General features: G+C 37.1%; 2 protein-coding genes and 1 long non-coding RNA gene across 3 annotated transcripts; all 3 read left to right on the forward strand.

Moving 5' to 3' along the window:
• The first annotated feature begins 2154 nt into the window (after window positions 1–2154).
• Window positions 2155–11052, forward strand: LOC113732276 (probable sodium/metabolite cotransporter BASS3, chloroplastic). Its single transcript, XM_072080906.1, has 7 exons — window positions 2155–2880; window positions 3528–3905; window positions 4335–8039; window positions 8512–8607; window positions 8727–9033; window positions 9247–9494; window positions 10037–11052. Exons 3-7 carry the CDS (start codon window positions 7621–7623, stop codon window positions 10272–10274), a joined length of 1308 nt encoding a protein of 435 aa, XP_071937007.1. The 5' UTR covers window positions 2155–2880; window positions 3528–3905; window positions 4335–7620; the 3' UTR covers window positions 10275–11052.
• LOC140006026 (uncharacterized) lies at window positions 2512–3590 on the forward strand. Its single transcript, XM_072047560.1, has 2 exons — window positions 2512–2880; window positions 3528–3590. Exons 1-2 carry the CDS (start codon window positions 2512–2514, stop codon window positions 3588–3590), a joined length of 432 nt encoding a protein of 143 aa, XP_071903661.1.
• A 5944-nt stretch (window positions 11053–16996) lies between the features above and the next one.
• Window positions 16997–17846, forward strand: LOC140037053 (uncharacterized). Its single transcript, XR_011840945.1, has 2 exons — window positions 16997–17296; window positions 17392–17846. It is a non-coding gene; the product is annotated as an uncharacterized lncRNA (long non-coding RNA).
• The last annotated feature ends 2139 nt before the right edge of the window (window positions 17847–19985 follow it).

Raw genomic sequence — 19985 nt, forward strand, 5'->3', positions numbered from 1 at the left:
GGGAGCATCAGCCGCAGAAATTTGCCCTTCGTCGCCGAAATATGCTACCACCAGCAGCCGCAGAAATTGCACGTTGTTCCAGGCTTTATTGCCCACAGATTTTCATTGAACCCAGTATTCATATGGAAACAATAATATACACTCGTACGTTCATGTTGCGGTGCCGCCCTTTCGAGTCTCAGGTTGTGTTTGGATTACATTTGTCGTATGAAAAATTACTGTAGCAATTTGATATATGTGAGAGAAAAAGGTGATAGAAAAATGTGATCACAAAAAACGACAATATTTATCGACGGAAACAAGCAATCCAAAGCATGCTTTTTTTTTTTAATCATTACGATAATATTTATATAATCTACTCTAATTTAATCTAAGGAGAAGAAGGGTCGAAATTTTTTTCCGTCGAAGGAAACTATAATTAGATGACAGTTATAATTAAGTAAGAATATAAATGACAAGGATTGAACCTTAACCTTCTATTCCGAAGAGGCTGTTGGCAGCCTCAGTTTATACTTGCGAACGTACTGAAACAAGTAATGGTGGGATGTGCATATATATATACATATACCAATCCGGTGAATCTGGGAACACTCTCCATCACCGCTCAAGAAAAGATTCGTCGCAGCATTATTAAATTATACGAAAAGTAATATAAAAAAGTGGAACTGGTACAGGGTAGTAGTATCAAGTATGTGGGAAAGACAAAATCATATAGCTATCTATCATCATTCCCGTTCCAGCCTCAGCCCAAGAAAACACACTCTTTCACATGCCGTTTTCTCCAATTATGCACACATGACATCTCCAGCTATACGTCTAGATTCTTGGATTTATTGTACGCTTTTTCCAGCAGCTGGGGCTTGTCTAGACTTTGGATGCCACCGTTTCTGACCATTTTATCTTCCGCAATCCCCAGTTCCCACTTCTTTCCTCTCTCTCCTTGGCTATAGGACGGGGAAAAAAAATTTCACTTTTTATCTCTAAATTTTGAAATAGGGATACATTTTATCCCTAAATTTTTAGGCGCAACACATTTAGCGCATGAATTAATAATTTTTATCACATTTAGTCCAAACATGTTAAATTGTTCAATTTGGACGGAGAAGACTCACATTTCTAGCATGTGACTGTTAATTTTAATTAAAAATTTGATTTTACTTAACGGTCACGTGCTGGACACGTGAGTTTTTATCGTCCAAATTGAACAATTTACTATTTTTGGACTAAATATGGTAAAAAATCATTAATCCATGTATTAAATGTGTTGTGCCTAAAAGTTTAGAGATGAAATGTGTCCGTCTTAAAGTTTAGGAACGGAAAGTAAATTTTTCCCGTATAGGACAGACCGCTTGCTTATCAAAATTAAAAGTCTTCACTCTTCACCGCTCTTCTATTCTTGGACAAAAAAAAAAATCTAAAATTTGGATGACCCTTAATTTATATATATATATATAGTTGATCAACTTTTGACCCTTTAATTATTAAGTGCATATTTTACACTCTGGTCTAGAAATCAACCAAGTTAATAGTTTGAGGGAAGAGGGACAGGAATGACTGCAATTCATGGCCAAGATTTGGCTAAAAAATAAAATGTAAGATTCAAATTTCATCTTATATATTTTTTTTCACACAATGTGTGAAGTTCATAAAATTTTATTCTATAATTATAAATTATTAAAAATAAATTACGCCATTTGCAATCTGCTTAAAATCGCCCCGAATGATTTCCTGATAACCGTTCAGCCCCTCGTCCTAGTTTGAGAGCGTTTTGCCAGCTCTTTTAACCACTCTTGCCAACATAACCACACCACCCCATCTGTGTGGTTTATTCGGCCAGGTCATTCTTGCTTCTCCTCTCGTACTTATCGCACTATTTTCATGCACATCATACTAAGTAGTATGCATGGTACGATAAACCATTTCCCCCAGCCGCCAAGGAGACGGCGTGTCTTCACGCGCCTCCGATGTCTCCGCCATCCTTTGTGTGTGTAAAGTCCCAACCCAACGCGTGCCAAAACTTAAAACTTGTCTCGTCTCTTACCGTTCCACCTCAACCCTTTTCTCTTTCCACGTGGACTAAAACCAGTGGCTACACCTCAGAATCACTTGTACATTAGCAAGACCCCACCTCTCACCACCAATAATTGATCATTCTCCTAATCCCCTCTGGACTCTTGCTGGCAGCAGTCTTCTCCTCCTACTTCTCCCATATGTCCGTCCTTCCCTCCTCTCCTCTTCTTCTCCAAAAACCCACCCCCACTTTCTAATTTCTTTTCCCTTCCCCAAAACCCAAAATTTCCTAAAACCCTTGTGCGATTCTAAACCCCTTTTCCCATATTCCATGCTTTAGCACAAACCATTCTAAACTCCATCCCATACATGAAAAAGATGCTTCCTTTCTGACACCTCAGTTGCCTATTCCTTGTACTCTGTTGCCTGTCATCAGCAGTACAATCGAACTTGGAATTATCTTCTTCAATCTATGAAGTACTAAAATGCCATGGCTTGCCAATGGGCTTACTCCCTAAGGGAGTCAAGAACTTCACTTTGGATAATTCTGGTAAATTTGAGGTGCACTTGGATCAAGCTTGCAATGCTAAATTTGAAAACGAATTGCACTACGAAACAAATGTTTCCGGTACTTTGAGCTACGGCCAGATCGGTGAGCTGGCTGGAATTTCAGCACAGGATTTGTTCTTGTGGTTTCCCGTTAAGGAAATCAGGGTGGATATACCTAGCACCGGGTTGATTTATTTTGATGTTGGGGTGGTTTCTAAGCAGTTTTCTTTGTCCTCGTTTGAGACACCGAGGGATTGTACTGCTGTTCAGCTCACGGATCAGATTCAAGATGGGAAGCACATATTAGAGGCTGTTTCAAAGGTCCCTCATTTTGTTTTCGCCTATCTCTTTTCGTTTGTCTTTTGAAATTCAATCGTCAACTGATAGTTATGTGCCTGTAGAATTCTTTGGCTTGTGGCTTGTTAATTTGCTTGGCATGTTGGTTTATAAATTTGGAAGATGGTAGAGATGTTGTTCGTGTTTATTCCCAAATCTCATAGTTTTTTGTCATTGGATCGCCTAAACTTTATGGCTTTGTATTAGCAGAGATGTTTGCTTAAAATTTCCGAACTTAAACTGACTCTATAGGCAAATAATATGGAGAGCCACGGTCAAAATTTGGAAGCTTGAGACAATGAGACTGCTGCTTCCAGATAGATGCTTTAGTTGATTTCTTAAAATTTGTTTCATTGAGTTTGAACTTTGATAGAGTGAAATTTTGACTTTTATTTCTGTCCAACGTTTTATTGGATTCTTATGGGAAACTTTACCCTCAGTTACTACTCAAATTAGCTACAGTTGCAATACTTCCTTTTGTTCTTTAAAGTTCTTTTCACAACAGGATATAAAGATCTTGTGACTACATAACCACAAAATATATCTTCCGATGCCTTTTTCCTTTTCCTGTCACTTCACTTGATAACGTTATATTCCTTATAAGTGATTCTGATGCATGTGTTTGTGAGCAGAGTCTCTCGGGGAAGCTCCGGTATCAGCTTGATCAGGGAGAATTTGTAAGGACTGTTCTGTAGATTTTGCTAGTCAGGAGAGGTCAAGTTGCACTATAGCTCAATCAGACCATGGGTCTTCCATTATTCATTCTATGTACATGTCTGCCGAAAGTCTGGTTTAGTGGTCATATGCTTCATTCAGGTGTGCTTGCTTGCGGTTTCATGTATAGTTCTGCAAACTATCATGCCAGCTCCTATCTTTTTGACGGTTGTGATTGGACTCCGAGATGAGGAGAGAAAGCCAGGATATATTGATGCTTCATTTGAGTGTCTATGAGAGAGAGGATATAAAGATACAGGAGCACTACATAAATTACTTGTGATAGATTTGCAGAGGTTTGTAACTACGTTCAATTCATATCAAACCTGAAATACGATTGTTACTTAATTCTCTTTTTGTAGTTGATGAGATATACATAAATGCAAGAAATAAAATCTATATTATTTTGATTCTTAAATTTGTAGTCTTTATTGTCTCATTCAAAGTTAACTGCGCCACTGCTTGTGATCTTCCTTTGCTTTTTGGATGCCACTACATTGTACTTGCTGGTTGCTTTTCAGTTTCTGAGAATTAAACAACTTAAGAAATCTCTAGTTAAATTGCATATGCAACTAGCCTGATATGATTCTTTTAGTTCTTTTCCAAACTTTAGTTTCTCGTCTTGCTTCTCATTTTAATTCTTTTCAGTTTGGCTTCTCATACTTCTTACTTTTTCTGGAACAACTCAATATGAATGAATTTACAGATTTGCCTTTTTTTATTAGGCTAAGAAAGTTGGATTCATTGAAGACGGCATATTTTTGCCAAAAATTGCATGAGCAATGGTACGCATCTGCTCCAAGTTTTTTTTTTGTTTTGTTTTCCTCCTCCAGTTTTCGACTGTGAGATACATACATTCTCTTGTAAGAAGAATGTAATGTTGGCTGAAACTATTTCAGGAATTTCTCTAATCTAGTGGGCCAGAGTTGAATCCTAAGCTTAGAAAACCTGCTACGTGCAAATCTTGATTCTGCCTCTGTTTAGTTTTGTCTTCCTTATCAAACTTACTGTGTTCTTTTACAAGGCCATGTATTGAAATAGTTAGATGGTCTTTTCCCAATTCTCACATGCTTGCTAACAAGATTTACCTGTTTACATCATGCAAGCAATTCGCTTCTCTTTTCTGTGATATTTATAATGCGTTCAAATTTGGGAAATCAAAATTGTCACTAGCTTAAGACCAAAGCTTTCTGTTCTTTCTGCACTTAAGAGGAAATCAGTATTCCAGTGGGGGTTTGATGTAATTATATTTCAATGTAGAGGCTATGACTTGTTTTGTTTAACACGTAAATTCTTAGAATTGTTTAACATATGTTCTTTTTTCATTTTCCTGGGATTCTTGTGATCTGTGTGGAATGGGAAGCAGGAGGGAGAGAACGACATATTGACCTAAGTTTTGCACTTGACTAAACTCTTCCATACGTTGTCTCATTTACTTCTCAAAAATGATTTATTTACAAGTAATGGGATCAAGATGAGAAATTTTTAATCCGGCACCTGCCCACACTTCTTTTAAACATATCAAGCTGTGCTAAAGTGGACTGTAGTGAGGTTCATGAACGAGAATACGAGTAAAAGAAAGAAAACTTGATGACAGGGAAAAGTGGTCAAATGTCTTAGTGAGAATTGCCTTATGACTTCAAATATTGCAGCTAGATTTTGTAATTCTTTAAGCATCTTTGGCTTTATTCTTGCATGGTACCGATTTCACAACAGGTGTTCCTGGACTGTTGGTATCCAAGGAAACCCACATGTATAACTATCGTATACTAATAAGTATTTCTGCCCCATATTCCCATAAAGCTGCTGATGAACTCATAGCAATGTTATATTTTCTTCTATAGTGTCCATTGATTGGATTTTAGCTGATTTGCTTGTTCATTGTCTTGTTTCCTTTCTGTTGCCTACTTTAACAATAGGAGCATTTTAATAAGCTTTTATTTTTCTATGAGCAGTGGGTTTCAGTATAAACCTTTTTCCCCTGGATCGATGCCATGGGATTGTTACCTTTTAATGAATCATCAGGTTAATGAATTGTAAATTGCCACTGGAAAGAGAGTGAAAGATAAGCAAGAGCTCATTAACATCTTTCATTTTTGCAAATATGTTGATGATGCTGGCCTGAACGGGGGCTGCCACTTGCAAGCATGCATGTGGTGAAGTGAAAAACAAAATACCAATAGTGGCGTGAAAATTAACTTTTTCATTCTTTTTTTAAAGTACGAGTTTTGACCATGAGAAAAGGGACAAATTTAGGGAAAAAAAAAAAAATAAGTGAAGTCTGACGTATATTCAGTGCCTTTAAAATCTCTTCGTTTGTATTGGGATATTGTCTTTTTTATGTTAAATAATGAAAAGCTGGCAAAGAGTGACTTTCACATGGCATATGCTGGATAAGGGCGCTATGTATTTGAGTACAGGCTAGTGTATACATTTACTATCTTAATGCATGCATTGTACTCGACAATGATCACTGGTGACGGTAGAGAATTCGTGGTATGGATGGATTTCCAGCGAGTGTGTGAATATGCACATGGAGACAGATTTCTATGAATGGGATTTCCAGCACCTGAGTGTCCCTCTAATGGAAATGGACCACCCCCTCTATTATTGTCATTGATATCATCTAAAGTCTCCGCCTTTAGGTCTTTGCAGTTTTGGCCAGATAAGTCAATCCGAGTGCAGGGCAGCATAGCTCCTCAAGGGCTCTCTTCTTTTTGTTGTTTTTCTCTTTTGCTGGACGTTACTGCCAACAAAAGACACCAGCAACAACTCCTACAAAATGTGTCCGCCACTCAACATCCTCATCCCAGACCGATGAGAATGATTCAGATTGTTCTCTGGGTTTACCACTCGACCAAATAGGCATAAAATTGCGGATGTGAAGGAATTCTAGGCTTTCTTTCTTTGTGCAAAACACAAGTTTTTCCTTTTTGCAACTCAAATAAGACTCAAAAACTGTAAAAGCTTTCGCAGTGAAGGGTGAAATTGTGGTTGATTTTGTGTAACAGCACGTACTACTGTTATAATACTAGGGGGATGTCTGTCGGACCCACGGCGGGCTTTATGGATGGACGGACAATGATGATATCATTGACTGGAGAAGTCTCCCATACAGTTTGATGGCCACTCGGGTGGCATTTAAGTGTTGCAATTATTCCAGGCAAAGCTCATACTCTATTACTAATAGGGAGAAAATGTCAAATGTGAAAAGTGCCCCAGATACTGTATAAAGTATACTAAACTAGTAGTAATTAAAGAAACCTACGGCACTATACATTTGTTTCGGGCCTAGCTGCGCCTTCAATTAGTATTTAGCAGCGGCAGATTCAACAGGTTTCCCTGTTCTGTTTTCGGGCCTTTGATCTTCCGACCAAAAGAAATTATTGGTAACATCATAGCAAGATTAGAATAGAAGTTGGTTTTTTTGTTCATTACTAAATGGAGACGAAAGGTGCCTAATTCACCCGGTGCACAACACACTTTGTACAGAAAGAATGAACTTGTTCTGGAAATGGTTCAAAGGTTTAGAGGACTTGCAAATCAAGGAAAGACACGGGACCAAACCTGAGGATGAAGAATGATGTGGGGTTGTGGGTGCAAATCTTGAACAAGGATTATGAACGAGGATGAGCTGCTGAGTGGATGCGAGACACATTTCAACAAAATCCGGACCGTCAAATCGCTCAATCGAAACCCCAAAAAGTCTCACATCACAATCACATTGGCAAGTCTTCCTTCCAACCGTTGAACATTCTAGAAAAATCTCTTATGTGCTACGTAGTAACAAAAATTTTTTTTTTTTTAAAAAAAACAAAAATATTCTAGTACTCGTACTACTACTAAATACAAAGGGATTTTCCTAATCTGTTTATCTTTTCGTCATCTACTCTCCTTCGCTCTACTCCTCTCCTTTCTCTTTCTTCTCTCCCTGGCCCGGACAAGGAAAACCCATCTCCTCCGGCGCCCGCACTCCATCTTCAACGGTTACTTTCTGTAAACCAGTTGGAAATGTCAGTTATTATTCCATCTATATCCCTTGCTCCAACTCTCACTTCCCGCCACCCGAAAGCTCCCACATCATTTCTCTTCCTCCCCAACGATTCTACTTCGAATCCCAATTCTCTTTCTTTTTCCCTCGCTTTCACGAAAAGGCCTCTTCTTCTTCCATTTTTGAACAAGGGTTTCCGTGGGTTTGGTTCTTTATCTGCCATAGCCTGCTCAACGACGTCGTCCCCGTTTACTGGAAAGGTTGGGTGGCATAAGCGAGAAGGCAATTTTTCTCTCTTATCGTTTGGTGCAAGCCTCGATGAAAGCGTGATGGAAGCTGATAAAAAGGCGGATTCTTCCCAAGTTTTGTCTGCAATGCTTCCTTTTGTGGTGGCCCTCACTGCAGTTTCTGCTCTTTCTCAGCCTTCTACTTTCACTTGGTAAGATTTCCAATCAATTTCTTTGTGTGTGGTAAGAAATCTTCCGGGGCTTTTGATCGAATCCGGAGTTTCTGAAGGTTTATATTTAGCTTAACTTATTTATGCTTCAATCATGTGAATATATATAAATTTTCAGGAGTTTGGGGTGTTGCTTGTGTTTCAAGACTTGTCCAATGCGAATCTAGTACTGTGACTCAGGTGCATAGTTTGATCAAATCATATGTTTTGATGCAAATATCAGAGAGGTTCTGGGTGGTCCTTATATTATTTTATGGGTTGATTTTATTATTCAAGTATTTATCGTCAGTCCAGAGTGAGGCAAATGGGTTTTCTTTATTTACTCATTGATTTATTTATCTGTTCTGTCTTTTTTTCTCTTTGATCTTCCATGTGCACTTTATGAAGATGCTTGATACTTAAAGCTATACAAATGTCTTCGTTTTGTTTTTGTAAATGATAGAGGAACCTGCAGGGTGTCAAAAGAACTCTATGCTCCTGCACTCGGAGGAATCATGTTGTCTATTGGGATCAGGCTTTCAATTGATGACTTTGCTCTGGCATTCAAAAGGTTGCAACTTTTTCACTACCTCAATCAATTTTTATGTGTTTTTTTTTGTTTTAACTAATATTGATTGATTAATGAATTTTGTTTCTGATTATACCTCTTTACTTTTTTCCCTTAACCAGGCCTGTCCCTCTGTCTATTGGATTTGTTGCACAATATGCCCTGAAACCAGCACTTGGAGTGTTGGTTGCGCGAGCATTTGGAATGTCTCGTATATTCTTTGCCGGTTTTGTCCTCATGTCTTGTGTTGCTGGGGCTCAGCTGTCTAGTTATGCCAGCTTCTTGAGTAAAGGCGATGTTGCTTTGAGCATTCTTTTGACCAGCTCGTCAACCATTGCTTCAGTCCTCGTTACTCCTCTTCTAACAGGCCTTCTCATTGGTTCTGTTGTTCCAGTTGATGCAGTTGCTATGTCAAAGTCAATTTTGCAGGCACGTAATTCAGTTAGAAAACATGAGTGAGCTGGCTCTAGTACTTCATCATCTTTATGTATTTTACATGTCTCTATGAAAGTAACAATTCCCAAATTTGGAATCTTGTGTTTGGATGGAGAGAGTAATTATGATCTCTTAATTGTTTTGATTAGCTTTTACCAGATCTGGATGCATTGAACTTTCTCATTTGATATTAAATTGCCTTACCAGGTTGTTCTTGCCCCAGTAACACTTGGCCTAGTCCTCAACACATATGCAAAACCAGTTGTCTATCTCCTTCAACCTGTGATGCCATTCGTTGCAATGATTTGCACTTCAATGTGTATTGGCAGTCCTCTTGCAATTAATCGTAGCCAAATACTTTCTCCCGAGGGTCTGAGATTGGTGGCTCCTGTACTGACGTTTCATGCAGTGGCATTTACTTTGGGTTATTGGATATCCAAAATCCCAATTTTGAGGTACCATATTTGCTCCTGTTATCAGCTCTTCATTATCAGTGATAACACTTTCATTTTGGACGAGATTGTGTTGAAGCATTTTCTTACACGTAAGGTATCAGATGTGATGCATCGAGAGGCAACAAATTGTGTATTAACCCAAATTTTGTAGATTTTGAACGAAGACAAGACATTAACCATCTTTCAGTTGTAATTCACATTATGCCTCCTTCAATTCTTCAACTGGGTTGCAAAATTACTCGTGTAGAGTGTGTAGCCTAGCCTTTACAATTTCCAGTAAGAGAGTCTTTACTTGCTGCAACCTTCTCTTTTTTTTTAATTGATGCCTTGATTGCATCTAGTTCTGCAAATCTTAGTGATTGGAGTTCGCTTGTTCTTGGGATTTAATGTTGGTATTACTAGCTCAACCAGGTTGTTTTCACAAGTAAAGCCAGTATTGATCAAGATGATCTGAAACTAGATGCTGCTTGCGTGCAAATAAAAGTAATATCTATTTTAGAGTTTCAAGCTAGCGAAATCTGACGACTTTGCTGTTGTGTCAGGTTAGAAGAAGAAGTCAGCCGGACAGTTTCGTTGTGTACAGGAATGCAGAGTTCTACATTGGCAGGGCTACTTGCAACTCAATTCCTTGGGAGCACTCAAGCAGTTCCTCCTGCATGCTCAGTAGTTGCCATGGCTATCATGGGCCTCTGTCTAGCCTCGTTCTGGGGGAGTGGACGTCGGATTAGGGACTTGCCCTCTGTACTAATTTCACAAGCGGGTAGCACCGTTAAGGCTTGACAGAAGTGGCTCCTTATTGGAATTTGGGAGTCACCACGCATCTTATTCCATAAACTGGTGTAATTGTCGAGGCCCAGAAAGGTGGCTCATTCTTTTTTTTTGGACAATCAGCAGGCTGATTGAACATCCAATATATAGGCAGCAGAAGAGTAGATCGTAATCTAAGTAGAGCAGCATAACCATAGATAGCCGTACACCTATAGAATTGGAGGATACGAAGCGAAGGTGTGGAAAGCTGTATATTCCTTGTACAGTTTTTTGGTATTTTGCAGCCCTGGGCTTCAAATCTGCAAGCCCCATTAATGTTTATTTCTGTGTATAGTCTATACCGACAAGATGTAAATCAGATTACTAAGGCACCTGAAATGTGAACGATCTGCCTCTCCTCAGTTCTCTCATACAGGTGCAAAAGATTAACGAAGTGTGCGCTCTCTTGAACTTGACTGCATTATAGCCGACTTCAAAGTTTACCCAAAAAAGTAACACCCTGGAGTTTCAGTTTCTTGGGATTGGAAGTGAATACTCCGAGTTAGAAAGCAGCAAAAGGATTGGGCTGGTTTAAAGTTGAATTTTGTGAATCATTCTTTGATACTGTCAGCATCATCTGCCTGATTGAAGATTTGGAGGTTTATGGGCCACATCGTGCCCGATTTATGTTTGTTAGCTTATGTTTTGTCAGCTTCAAAACAAGTTACATGGAATTAGTTGTTCTCTAAAAGTTGGACACAAGGTACCCATACAATAAAGCCCAAGAGGGCGCCATATGCAAGGTTCTGAATTCTCTGTTAGCAAGCATTATTACGTTCTCTCTGTTGCATTATGTGTTGGGGTGCGTTACATTTGTGCCTTCGGGCTATTAGTGTAGTGTTGTATGGAGCACAATGATCATAATTGTAAGAGGAGGAGATCAAACTATACAACCCTACATGAAACATGCATACATATATATACATGTATAACCCCACATGAAGATGTAAACATGCCTGTCAACCACATTTGGATAGTATCGTTCTGATGTTTTAGGATTTTCTGAGTTGTTCATCTTTTTCCTCGGAAGAATCCCCGCAAACATCACATAATTATAGCTCGAAGTTTAATATTTGCTAAAATGCCGACACTATGAATTTATTACAGTCTATCTTAAAATTTTAGTTTTATTTTTTACAGTTTTATAGTTGGCGTCCCCGAGAACTAAAAGTGTATTAGGGTTCCAAAGTGGAGGTAGTTAATTGGATTAATGAAGTTCTCTGAGTATGGTATGCATGCTAATCATTGCTAGTTTATGCTTGTAAACTTATGTTAGCTGCACGTAACATCAGTAATTAAATTGGAGAAAGTCAACTTTGAGATATATTTGTGAATTCTTATAGATGGAGTTAGCATCGAGTTGGTTACTTTGTTATAGTAGCATCTAGAGTGATTTATTTTCTTGGTCATTTGTATCTAGATTATTTCTAATTTACCGTCCTACCATCTCTATTCCTTAATCGAATTAACCTCTTTCTAGATAGCCTAGCTGAGCTCAAGAAAAGAGATAGACAACTACGATGATTTATTACACATGTTACGTGAGTTCACTTAAATCAATTCTTACAACATGATTTATTACAATTTGAAAAGTGGAACTTAATAAAGGGACTCCATAGTAGGACTGAGGATCTGAAGTGCTTTTTTCGATAAGTTTGACTCTTACTAATTTCTGCTCCGTCTCTCCCGATAAGAAATAAGAATTGTCTTTTATTTTTCTTATCGTTGCTTTCCTAAATCCTCAAGAGCTTGTATGTTTTATTTTGGATTAATTTTTCCTATACTGACAGTGTATATACTATCAGCGTTGAATAAATAATAACTATGCAAAATTTGAATTTAAAATTTAACTTTTACATATATGTCATGAATTCCATGGTAATAGTATATACACTGTCAATCTATATAAGATTTACTCTTTAATTTTTGTGTTCTCTTCATGTTTTAGATTTTTTATCCATTTTTTCTTTTACTTTCTTAATAGTGTCTCTGCTAAAATTTACTAGTCTATGGAATAATGATCATCAAAATGACAATGGGTATTATCAATATAGGTAAGTTTTGATCATTTTTCTTACACTAACACTATATACACTAACAGGTTTGAATGTATGATAAATATGCAAAAATTGAATTTGATCTCTAAGTTTTGTATATGTGACACACAGATAAACCTGTTAATGTATATATAGTATAGGAAAGTTTTATATCCTATTAAGTTTTGCATCAGGAGGGCTTTTAGGATTTTTTTTACTTTTAGATTTAGAATTCAAATCCTATATCAAATAGTTGAATGTGAGAAGGGTGTGGAGAAATGTGAGAGAGTTAAAAAAACAAGTATCTATATTTGTTTTACACCTTCACATCAAGAAACTCTTACCCTTTCTTAATAAATTGTTCTATTTATTACGGTCCATTGGATCATCAGAGCACATTTAAAGTAGGCTGCATTGGTTACGGTTATTTTTAGAGTGCTATTTAAAAATGTTACAATAAATGAAAATGTGTTTGAATTCTTTTTAATATATGTCTATGAAAATGGTCCAAAAAACAAGAGCATTAGTCTTTTTTTTTCCCTTTAAATACCTACCATTTTGAAATTAGGTTTTAGTTACAATTTATTTTTTTGAGCATTAGTTACAATTTATTGTTATAGTTTAAACTCAAATTTTCAAAAGAATGAAAAATGTTGCAATTCAAGTATTTTACTAATACTTCATGCTTATTTCCTTCCAAAATAAGAACATGAAAATCATTTCTTACATAGGAATTGAAATTAAATCAATATAAGAAAATAATAAGTATGGAAACCTAGGAAAAAACCACTAGGATCGGCCCACTGGTCAGGGAAGAATCTTATAATTTTCTCCATGGTCAAATTTGGAACTCGAATCTTGAGTCTAACGGTTAGGTTCACAGTTCAAATTTTGAATCTAACAGTTTGGGGAAGGGATGGGGTAAGGAGATGAAATTTTGAATCTGACAATTTGGGGGAAGGGATGGGGTACAGAGATGAAGGAGGGTTAATTAAAAAAAAAAACTTGGGAAAATAAGATCTTAGGACAAAGTATAATTTCCTTTACTTTTTTTTTCATCCTTTTGATGAATCTAGGCCTTATTTGAATTGCTATTTTTCTTGAAAAATTTCTATGAATACATTTTTCAATCGCTTTTTTATTTTACATACATCAGATTGTTACAGTATATTTTTCAACAAAAAGTCTACAAAATAACAACCCAAACGAGCTGTAAAGTTTTTATTATGAGATAAAATTTTTGAAAATAATGTGGAATATATTAGACACAACAATGACAATAGAAAATCATTTGTTTCTATTCTTATTTCTTTCATGAAAATCATTTCTTTCTTTCATAGGAATTGAAATAAATCAATATACGAAAATAGTAAGTATTGAAAACTTGGCAAGAGGAGATCTTGGGATTAAAATTTAATTCCTTCTACTCTTTTTTTTTTTTTAATCCCTTCCTTTTGATGAACCAAAGTTGTTTATTATGAGATTAAATTTTTTTTAACATTATGCGGAATCTATTAGACATAACGATAATAGTAGAACTCAAACACTAATACAGCTCTTTATGGCATTCTAAAGTCCACCAAGTTGAATGCTTTTGAATCCTAAACTACTGAAACAAAATAACACTGAAAAAATCCTAAAGTCGTAGGAATTAACAAATTGTACCATACAATTCCTTCTAATGTGTAACATAAGTAAGCAAGTTACGTTTTGTTTTATTCACAAAATTCACTAACCCAAAGTTCATGGCAAGTAACTTTTTGAAATCCTCACTCTTTATTCTACTTAGATTAATAGAAAGATATTTCTATGGATCCCACAACACAATAAGCCTTTGACGTTACCAAATCCTAATCCTAGAACTATTTTTTGCAAGTTGTCCTGCATGAGTAGTACTATAAGCCTTAAAGAAAAAGAATCCATATGTACGTTAAGTCTTCTTTACAAGCTATCATATCCATATCGAACTCCCCAAATTGTAGGTTGTACGTACTATGGATGTCAACCACACCCGAATCTTTGCTCTAATTCTCTTTCTTCAATTCTTCAAAAGCAGCAGTAGTTTTATACATACATACATATATACACATATACACACACATATGAGGCCACAGAGTCCCAAAACGTGTTGATTTGGATGCACGAAGGTAATCCAAGTATCCTACTTGGGAAACTTTTAGAAATGGAAATTTTTAAGACCGAGGACAGATGTTACTTTAGCACACTCCATAATTCAGGTTTAGCATATTCTATTGCCTTTCAAAAGTAAGGTAATACGTTAAGACAATGTGAAGTAGAAAATAGACATTCACTCAACGGAATAGCTTCTAGCTTATGGGGAGAAAAAAGTACAATACCCTGCATCTGAAACTTTAGTGGAAAATAAATATATGTATTAAAAAAAAAACTGAGCGATCTGCAATTTTTTTTTTCTCAAATAATATGTGCACTGTGCACAAAACTCTGTTGAACAGAAAAATATTTGACTCAAATAAAAAGGGAAGAAGATTCTTGAGAAAAACTTTAATATCTTTCAAAGTCGGCCAGGAAAGCTGGAATATTCTTTGCAGGCCAAGTTTTGTAATACGCATTTGCAGATGCATGTATACGAAGTGGAACGTTCTGCTTATCGATCTTAAATGAAAACTCTCTCAAGTTGAGAGAAGCTAGCTCCTAAATCAAACAATAAAGACAGAATAATAACTGTAGAAGAAGGTGACAGAGAAAAATATTTGCAGCAGTATTTTCCCAGAAAAAAAAAATTGAGGACCGAAATTATGCGTATATACTTAAACCATACATGCTACTATTACTCAAAATCAGTTTCTTATAATTCTTTCGAAAAGTTCTCTCATTTTTCTCTCTCTTTGATTCCAAAATTAGAAAGTTCACAACACCTTTGTTTTGCGGGTTTCTGAAGACAAAAAGAATTAAAGTCATAATGATTCATGGCAAACAGAACAAGTCTCACCTCCATCATTATATATATATACTTTACTTGCTTCATATCTTGGGCTGCACTCGGTTGAGCCAAAAATCTGCAAATATCTTCCAAGAGATCTAAGAGTATCGTCATAGTCTCACACACAACACACACCAGATACAAGAGAGAAAGTAAGAGAAGAGAAGGATGAGTGGGAATATAAGCACCAAAACAGACACACAATAACTCCTGAATATTTCTGTACAATAACAGTGATACAGTTTTTCAGCTTATCATACACGTGACCCTCACATCTTACTGTTGGAAAAGTCGTACCTCAGATTTACTCGTATGAAACATGAACCTAATTTAAAGCCACCTTATTTTCCTTGGTCATCGTTGGCACGCACTTACCTCTGCATCCACCCCCAGACGGGATCATCTCTTTCTGATCTATGCATCAGATGAACTGCTGTTGATGATGATGTACTGTTGTGCTTATAACCATAACAGCTGGCTTATCATCAAGCCGAATAAAAATCCACAATATTTCTCATGATTTGTACCTGGGAGGTGAGGCACTTTATATAATGGGCAGTTTCATCGAACAAGCTCAACACATCCATAACTTCACCTCCCGGAACGAGCTTCCGAAGTTCTTGATGAGCTTCTTCAAGACCAACTGTTGACCCTTTGCTAGGGTTTTCTCTTTCTACAGCATTTGATGAGCTTCTTCCCCTTAATGCACGAGATTTGTTTCGCTTGACAAGCCAACGGTTCAGCCCTCGATTCCTAATCTTCCAGAGCAAAGCACGGCTCCATGCTCGTTTTGATCCGACAGCAGAAGCCATGGATGCATAAGCAGCCATCTTAACCATGTGATAGCGTCTACAAGTGTCTCTGATAGATGACGAGGTTGAAGAAGTTACAGCACCGGTTCTTTGCTTGTTCAGTTTCTTCAGGGCTCGAAGGAACCGGTAAGCTAACCTGGTTCTGATCGACCTACGACTCAAAGGGATGTTCATGTGTTGAGGGCTCATCGAGAAGAATGCTGAGACGAGGTCAAGAAGTAGGGGGGAAATTTTAGGGTTTCTGAGGGTACTTTACTTGTTGCACTTGTAGCTGTCTAGGAAGTAAATATATACTACTTATAGAGGATGATCCGAACTACGAAAGAAGGAAGGGTTTGGTTTGGTTTGGATTCATGGGACGGGATTGAAAGAGAAACAGGCAATACTAGTAGTGGTGGGAGGGTATGTACTTGCAGATAAAAGATTTTCTTCTGACACAAAGGGGCCTCTTTGCTCAGAAGGACAAAAGGGAAATTAACAAGTTTCTTGACTTCTGACACAATATCTAGTTATCTACTGTACTAATTATAACATATATGAGGAAGAAAGGAAAAAGGAAAAGGAAAAGGTGAGGAGGGAGAGATTGGGAAATGTGAGGAAGCAACGTGTGAAGGGAATGAAGGAAAAAGAAGATTAGGAAGAGAAGATTAAGAATGGGCGGTGAGGAGGAGGAGAGACGACTTAAGGGAATCAATCTTTATTGTGTTGGTTGTATTTTTCATAGAATTGAAATTTTTTAAATACAAAAAAAAAAAAAAAGAATTATAGCTGTATGCACCCTCCCTCCATCTTTCGTTTTCAAGATTTTGGGGTTAAAAAGAGAGGTTTTTTTTTTTTTTTTTTTTTTTTTGGGTTGGTGTGGGCCTTGAAAGGGCCAACCACCATATGATCGCACATGGTTCCATTACCCACTTGAATGGTGGGGCATTTTTAGTTTGGTTCCATTATTGCAAAGTATATATTTCCCTCATGTTCTTCTTGCTATATATGTCCTCCAATTTGTCTGTTTTGGGCGTTGAGGCAGAGAGACTACTGGACTCGACCACCCCAAAAAGAAGAAAAAGAAGTAGCGGTGGCTTTATAATTAAGAGATGAGATCATATGGACTCGGGGCTGCACCGGCAGGGCAGTTCCGGAAATTGGCGGCTTCAGGGATGGATCGATGGACAACCAGTCTTTAATTAGGTATTACACGCTCGCTCTGATCTATGGACCCCCGTGTTTAATTTTTTGTTTCTCAAAACTATCACGATAACACTACTACTACTACTACTAATTAGGTATAAATCTCTCGAGAAAGGCACGTGTCGTCGTGTCATGAATACATCAGAGACGAGGCGCATAACCTTGAGGAGGAGGAGGAGAAGGGTCATGATCCATCACAATTATTAACACTACTCCTAAGTTAGTTAATGATGGGGGGTTGGCGGCAATGGAAGCGTATAGCAAAATGAACGAATGAATGAACGAATGAGAGGATTAAAATTGTGCTACGTACGTACATTGGCACTTAATAATATATGTTGTTGCTAGGAAAAGTAGGACCGACCGATGTCATTAAATCTAATTTTCTCCAAAGCTAGCTCTGCTTATTGTTCGTGTTGAGCTGGGCAAATTCCATGACCAACAACAAAAAGAGCCTTAATTATCTTCCGTGACACTTTCTCTCATGAACTTGATTGTGTGTAACTTTTGACGAATGATCAAATAGTAAAGAATAAAGTCGGTTCAAATCGATCGATGATTGCTTTTGACTTTTACAAAGTGTTTCGTTGAAATTGTTACATGCAACCGAACACTGTTGTCGTTTTTTTTGACAGCCATCTTTTCTCGTTTCTTTAGCGTACGTACGTGTGACGCTGGACAGAACCTTCTTTCGCATTAGATTAGATTAATCTATCCCCAATTAACGAATTTCCAAATTCCAACCACACTGCTGGCATATGTTCTCTATTGAACCACTAGCTGGGCAATTGTATAGTTTCGTCCACACCATATACATATAATGTATCCTGCGGATTATATGTTGAAGCACTTGCGTTTATCTTCTCTTTCCCTCGTCTGTACATTTGTGATTCTTCTCCCCTTCAACTGTCAGAAGAAGAAGTATAATATTCAGACGATGCTGTAAACAGAAAATGTTAATTTCTGGTAAGATATTCCCTAATTAGCTAGCTAGTACAAGAGGAACTGGCTCTGAAGAAGAAAATTATCATTTTCCACGCATGAGTTTTCATGATGACTTTTAACACTTGACATCGTACCTGTTTTTACTACTATTGTGTCTTTTTTTTTTTAGGCATATCAGATGCGCAATAGACTGCTGATCATGCCTCCCATTTAGATTGATACTCACGATGCCGCCGGAAAACAAAAAATAATAATATCGACAGTGAGAGATTTACTGATGTGATTGGTATTTTAATCTGGTACTAATAAGACTGCTGCTAGAGCCTAGAACTAATTTGCAAATATCATGAAGATCGCTTTCTTGTTGGTAATCGGTGACCCCTTCCCTTCCCTTCCTAATGATTTCTTGATCATATTGTAGAACACACAGGCTGGAACTTTATTAGCTAGTTTGGGAGGTGGGATTTGAGCAGAAAAGAAAAGAAGGAAAGAGAAAATTAGGTGCTTCCAACCTATGAGAGTTTTAGTGAAATAGAAAAGAAAAGAATTGTACTGGTTTGAGAGGAGCTACAGTTTAAAACAATTTTCCATTCCAAATCGGATAGCAAGCAAAGGAAAGTCACCAAAAAAATTTTTTTAAATTGCTCATTCTGTTCTTGAAAAGCTATTAAATGAAATTTTTATTGATCAATGTATCCAATATCATCTCCTTTCTTTCATAAATTCCCAAATAACATTAAAATCTCTTCTCTTTTTTTCTCTTATCCTTCCTTCGTTTCTCTCGTAACTTAACCTTTCTCTTCTTTTTTCTTGTCTATCCTCGACTCCCAAACTAACTATATAAGTGTAGAATGAAATGCAACTTCAAGCATCAAACAGAGTAGGGTAAAGCCTGTGAGTATATCATCACAATTACGTACTCCAGTTCAGTTGTTTTGGTTTCAGTGCATCCTCTTCTCAAGAATGCTTTTAAAGGTCCACGCTCAAGCACACAGGGCACACTTCGGAGTTGAACACATCCAACTGTGTCCTTGGTTCATTTCCCCAAATAGAGATACTTTTGCTTTGAGACCAAAATTTACTCTATATGGCCAATATATATTGTACTAATAGGGAAACAAAATGTTACGCTAGTATTGTGTGGGCATAGTTACTTTAAAAAGGGTTTGGTTTTTTTTTTCTTTCTTTTCCAAAAAACGAGGGGTCAAATTTCAAGAGGTCAAAGTAGATTTTGTGGTCTTAGAAGAACTGCCCTTTCCCGTCTCCCTCTGGATGCGTGAATGACTTTGAGGCCATGCTCTTTACGACCATGGCTACGAAGATCAGGGACTGGAATTTGGTAATCAATAGGGATATCTCCATATTTTATCAAGATATCATGTGACTTAAAAACCGATCATGCATGCATTTCAAAAGTAAGAAATCCCAAATATCGCCTTGTTTGGATCGCGGTTTTCCGTCGGAAAATTACATCATTTTCCGTGATCACATTTCCCTATTACCTTTTTTCCTCACATACATCAAATCACTACAGTAATTTTTCCATGAAAAATCATGAAAAATGCAATCCAAACACAACCATTTATCTCGATCGTCTAGTTGGATAACCTCTTGGAATTATTGGAAATAATTGAGGCATGATCAATTATTCACAATCCGTGGTCAAGTTGCCCAAGAATTTTGGAGGTTCTTTGCTTCGTCTCTCCATGGCTGAAATTTCTCAGGAATGTGAACATAATAAGGT

The sequence above is a fragment of the Coffea arabica genome, chromosome 1c (assembly GCF_036785885.1).
Source record: "Coffea arabica cultivar ET-39 chromosome 1c, Coffea Arabica ET-39 HiFi, whole genome shotgun sequence".
NCBI classification, from domain to species: Eukaryota; Viridiplantae; Streptophyta; class Magnoliopsida; order Gentianales; family Rubiaceae; genus Coffea; species Coffea arabica.

Coding starts and splice junctions, on each gene's coding strand:
- LOC140006026 (XM_072047560.1), top strand. CDS start 2,512: ATGGGCTTACTCCCTAAGGGAGTCAAGAACTTCACTTTGGATAATTCT. Junction 2,881..3,527: donor TATTAGAGGCTGTTTCAAAG/GTCCCTCATTTT, acceptor GTTTGTGAGCAG/AGTCTCTCGGGGAAGCTCCG.
- LOC113732276 (XM_072080906.1), top strand. CDS start 7,621: ATGTCAGTTATTATTCCATCTATATCCCTTGCTCCAACTCTCACTTCC. Junction 8,040..8,511: donor CAGCCTTCTACTTTCACTTG/GTAAGATTTCCA, acceptor AGGAACCTGCAG/GGTGTCAAAAGAACTCTATG. Junction 9,034..9,246: donor TGTCAAAGTCAATTTTGCAG/GCACGTAATTCA, acceptor TTGCCTTACCAG/GTTGTTCTTGCCCCAGTAAC.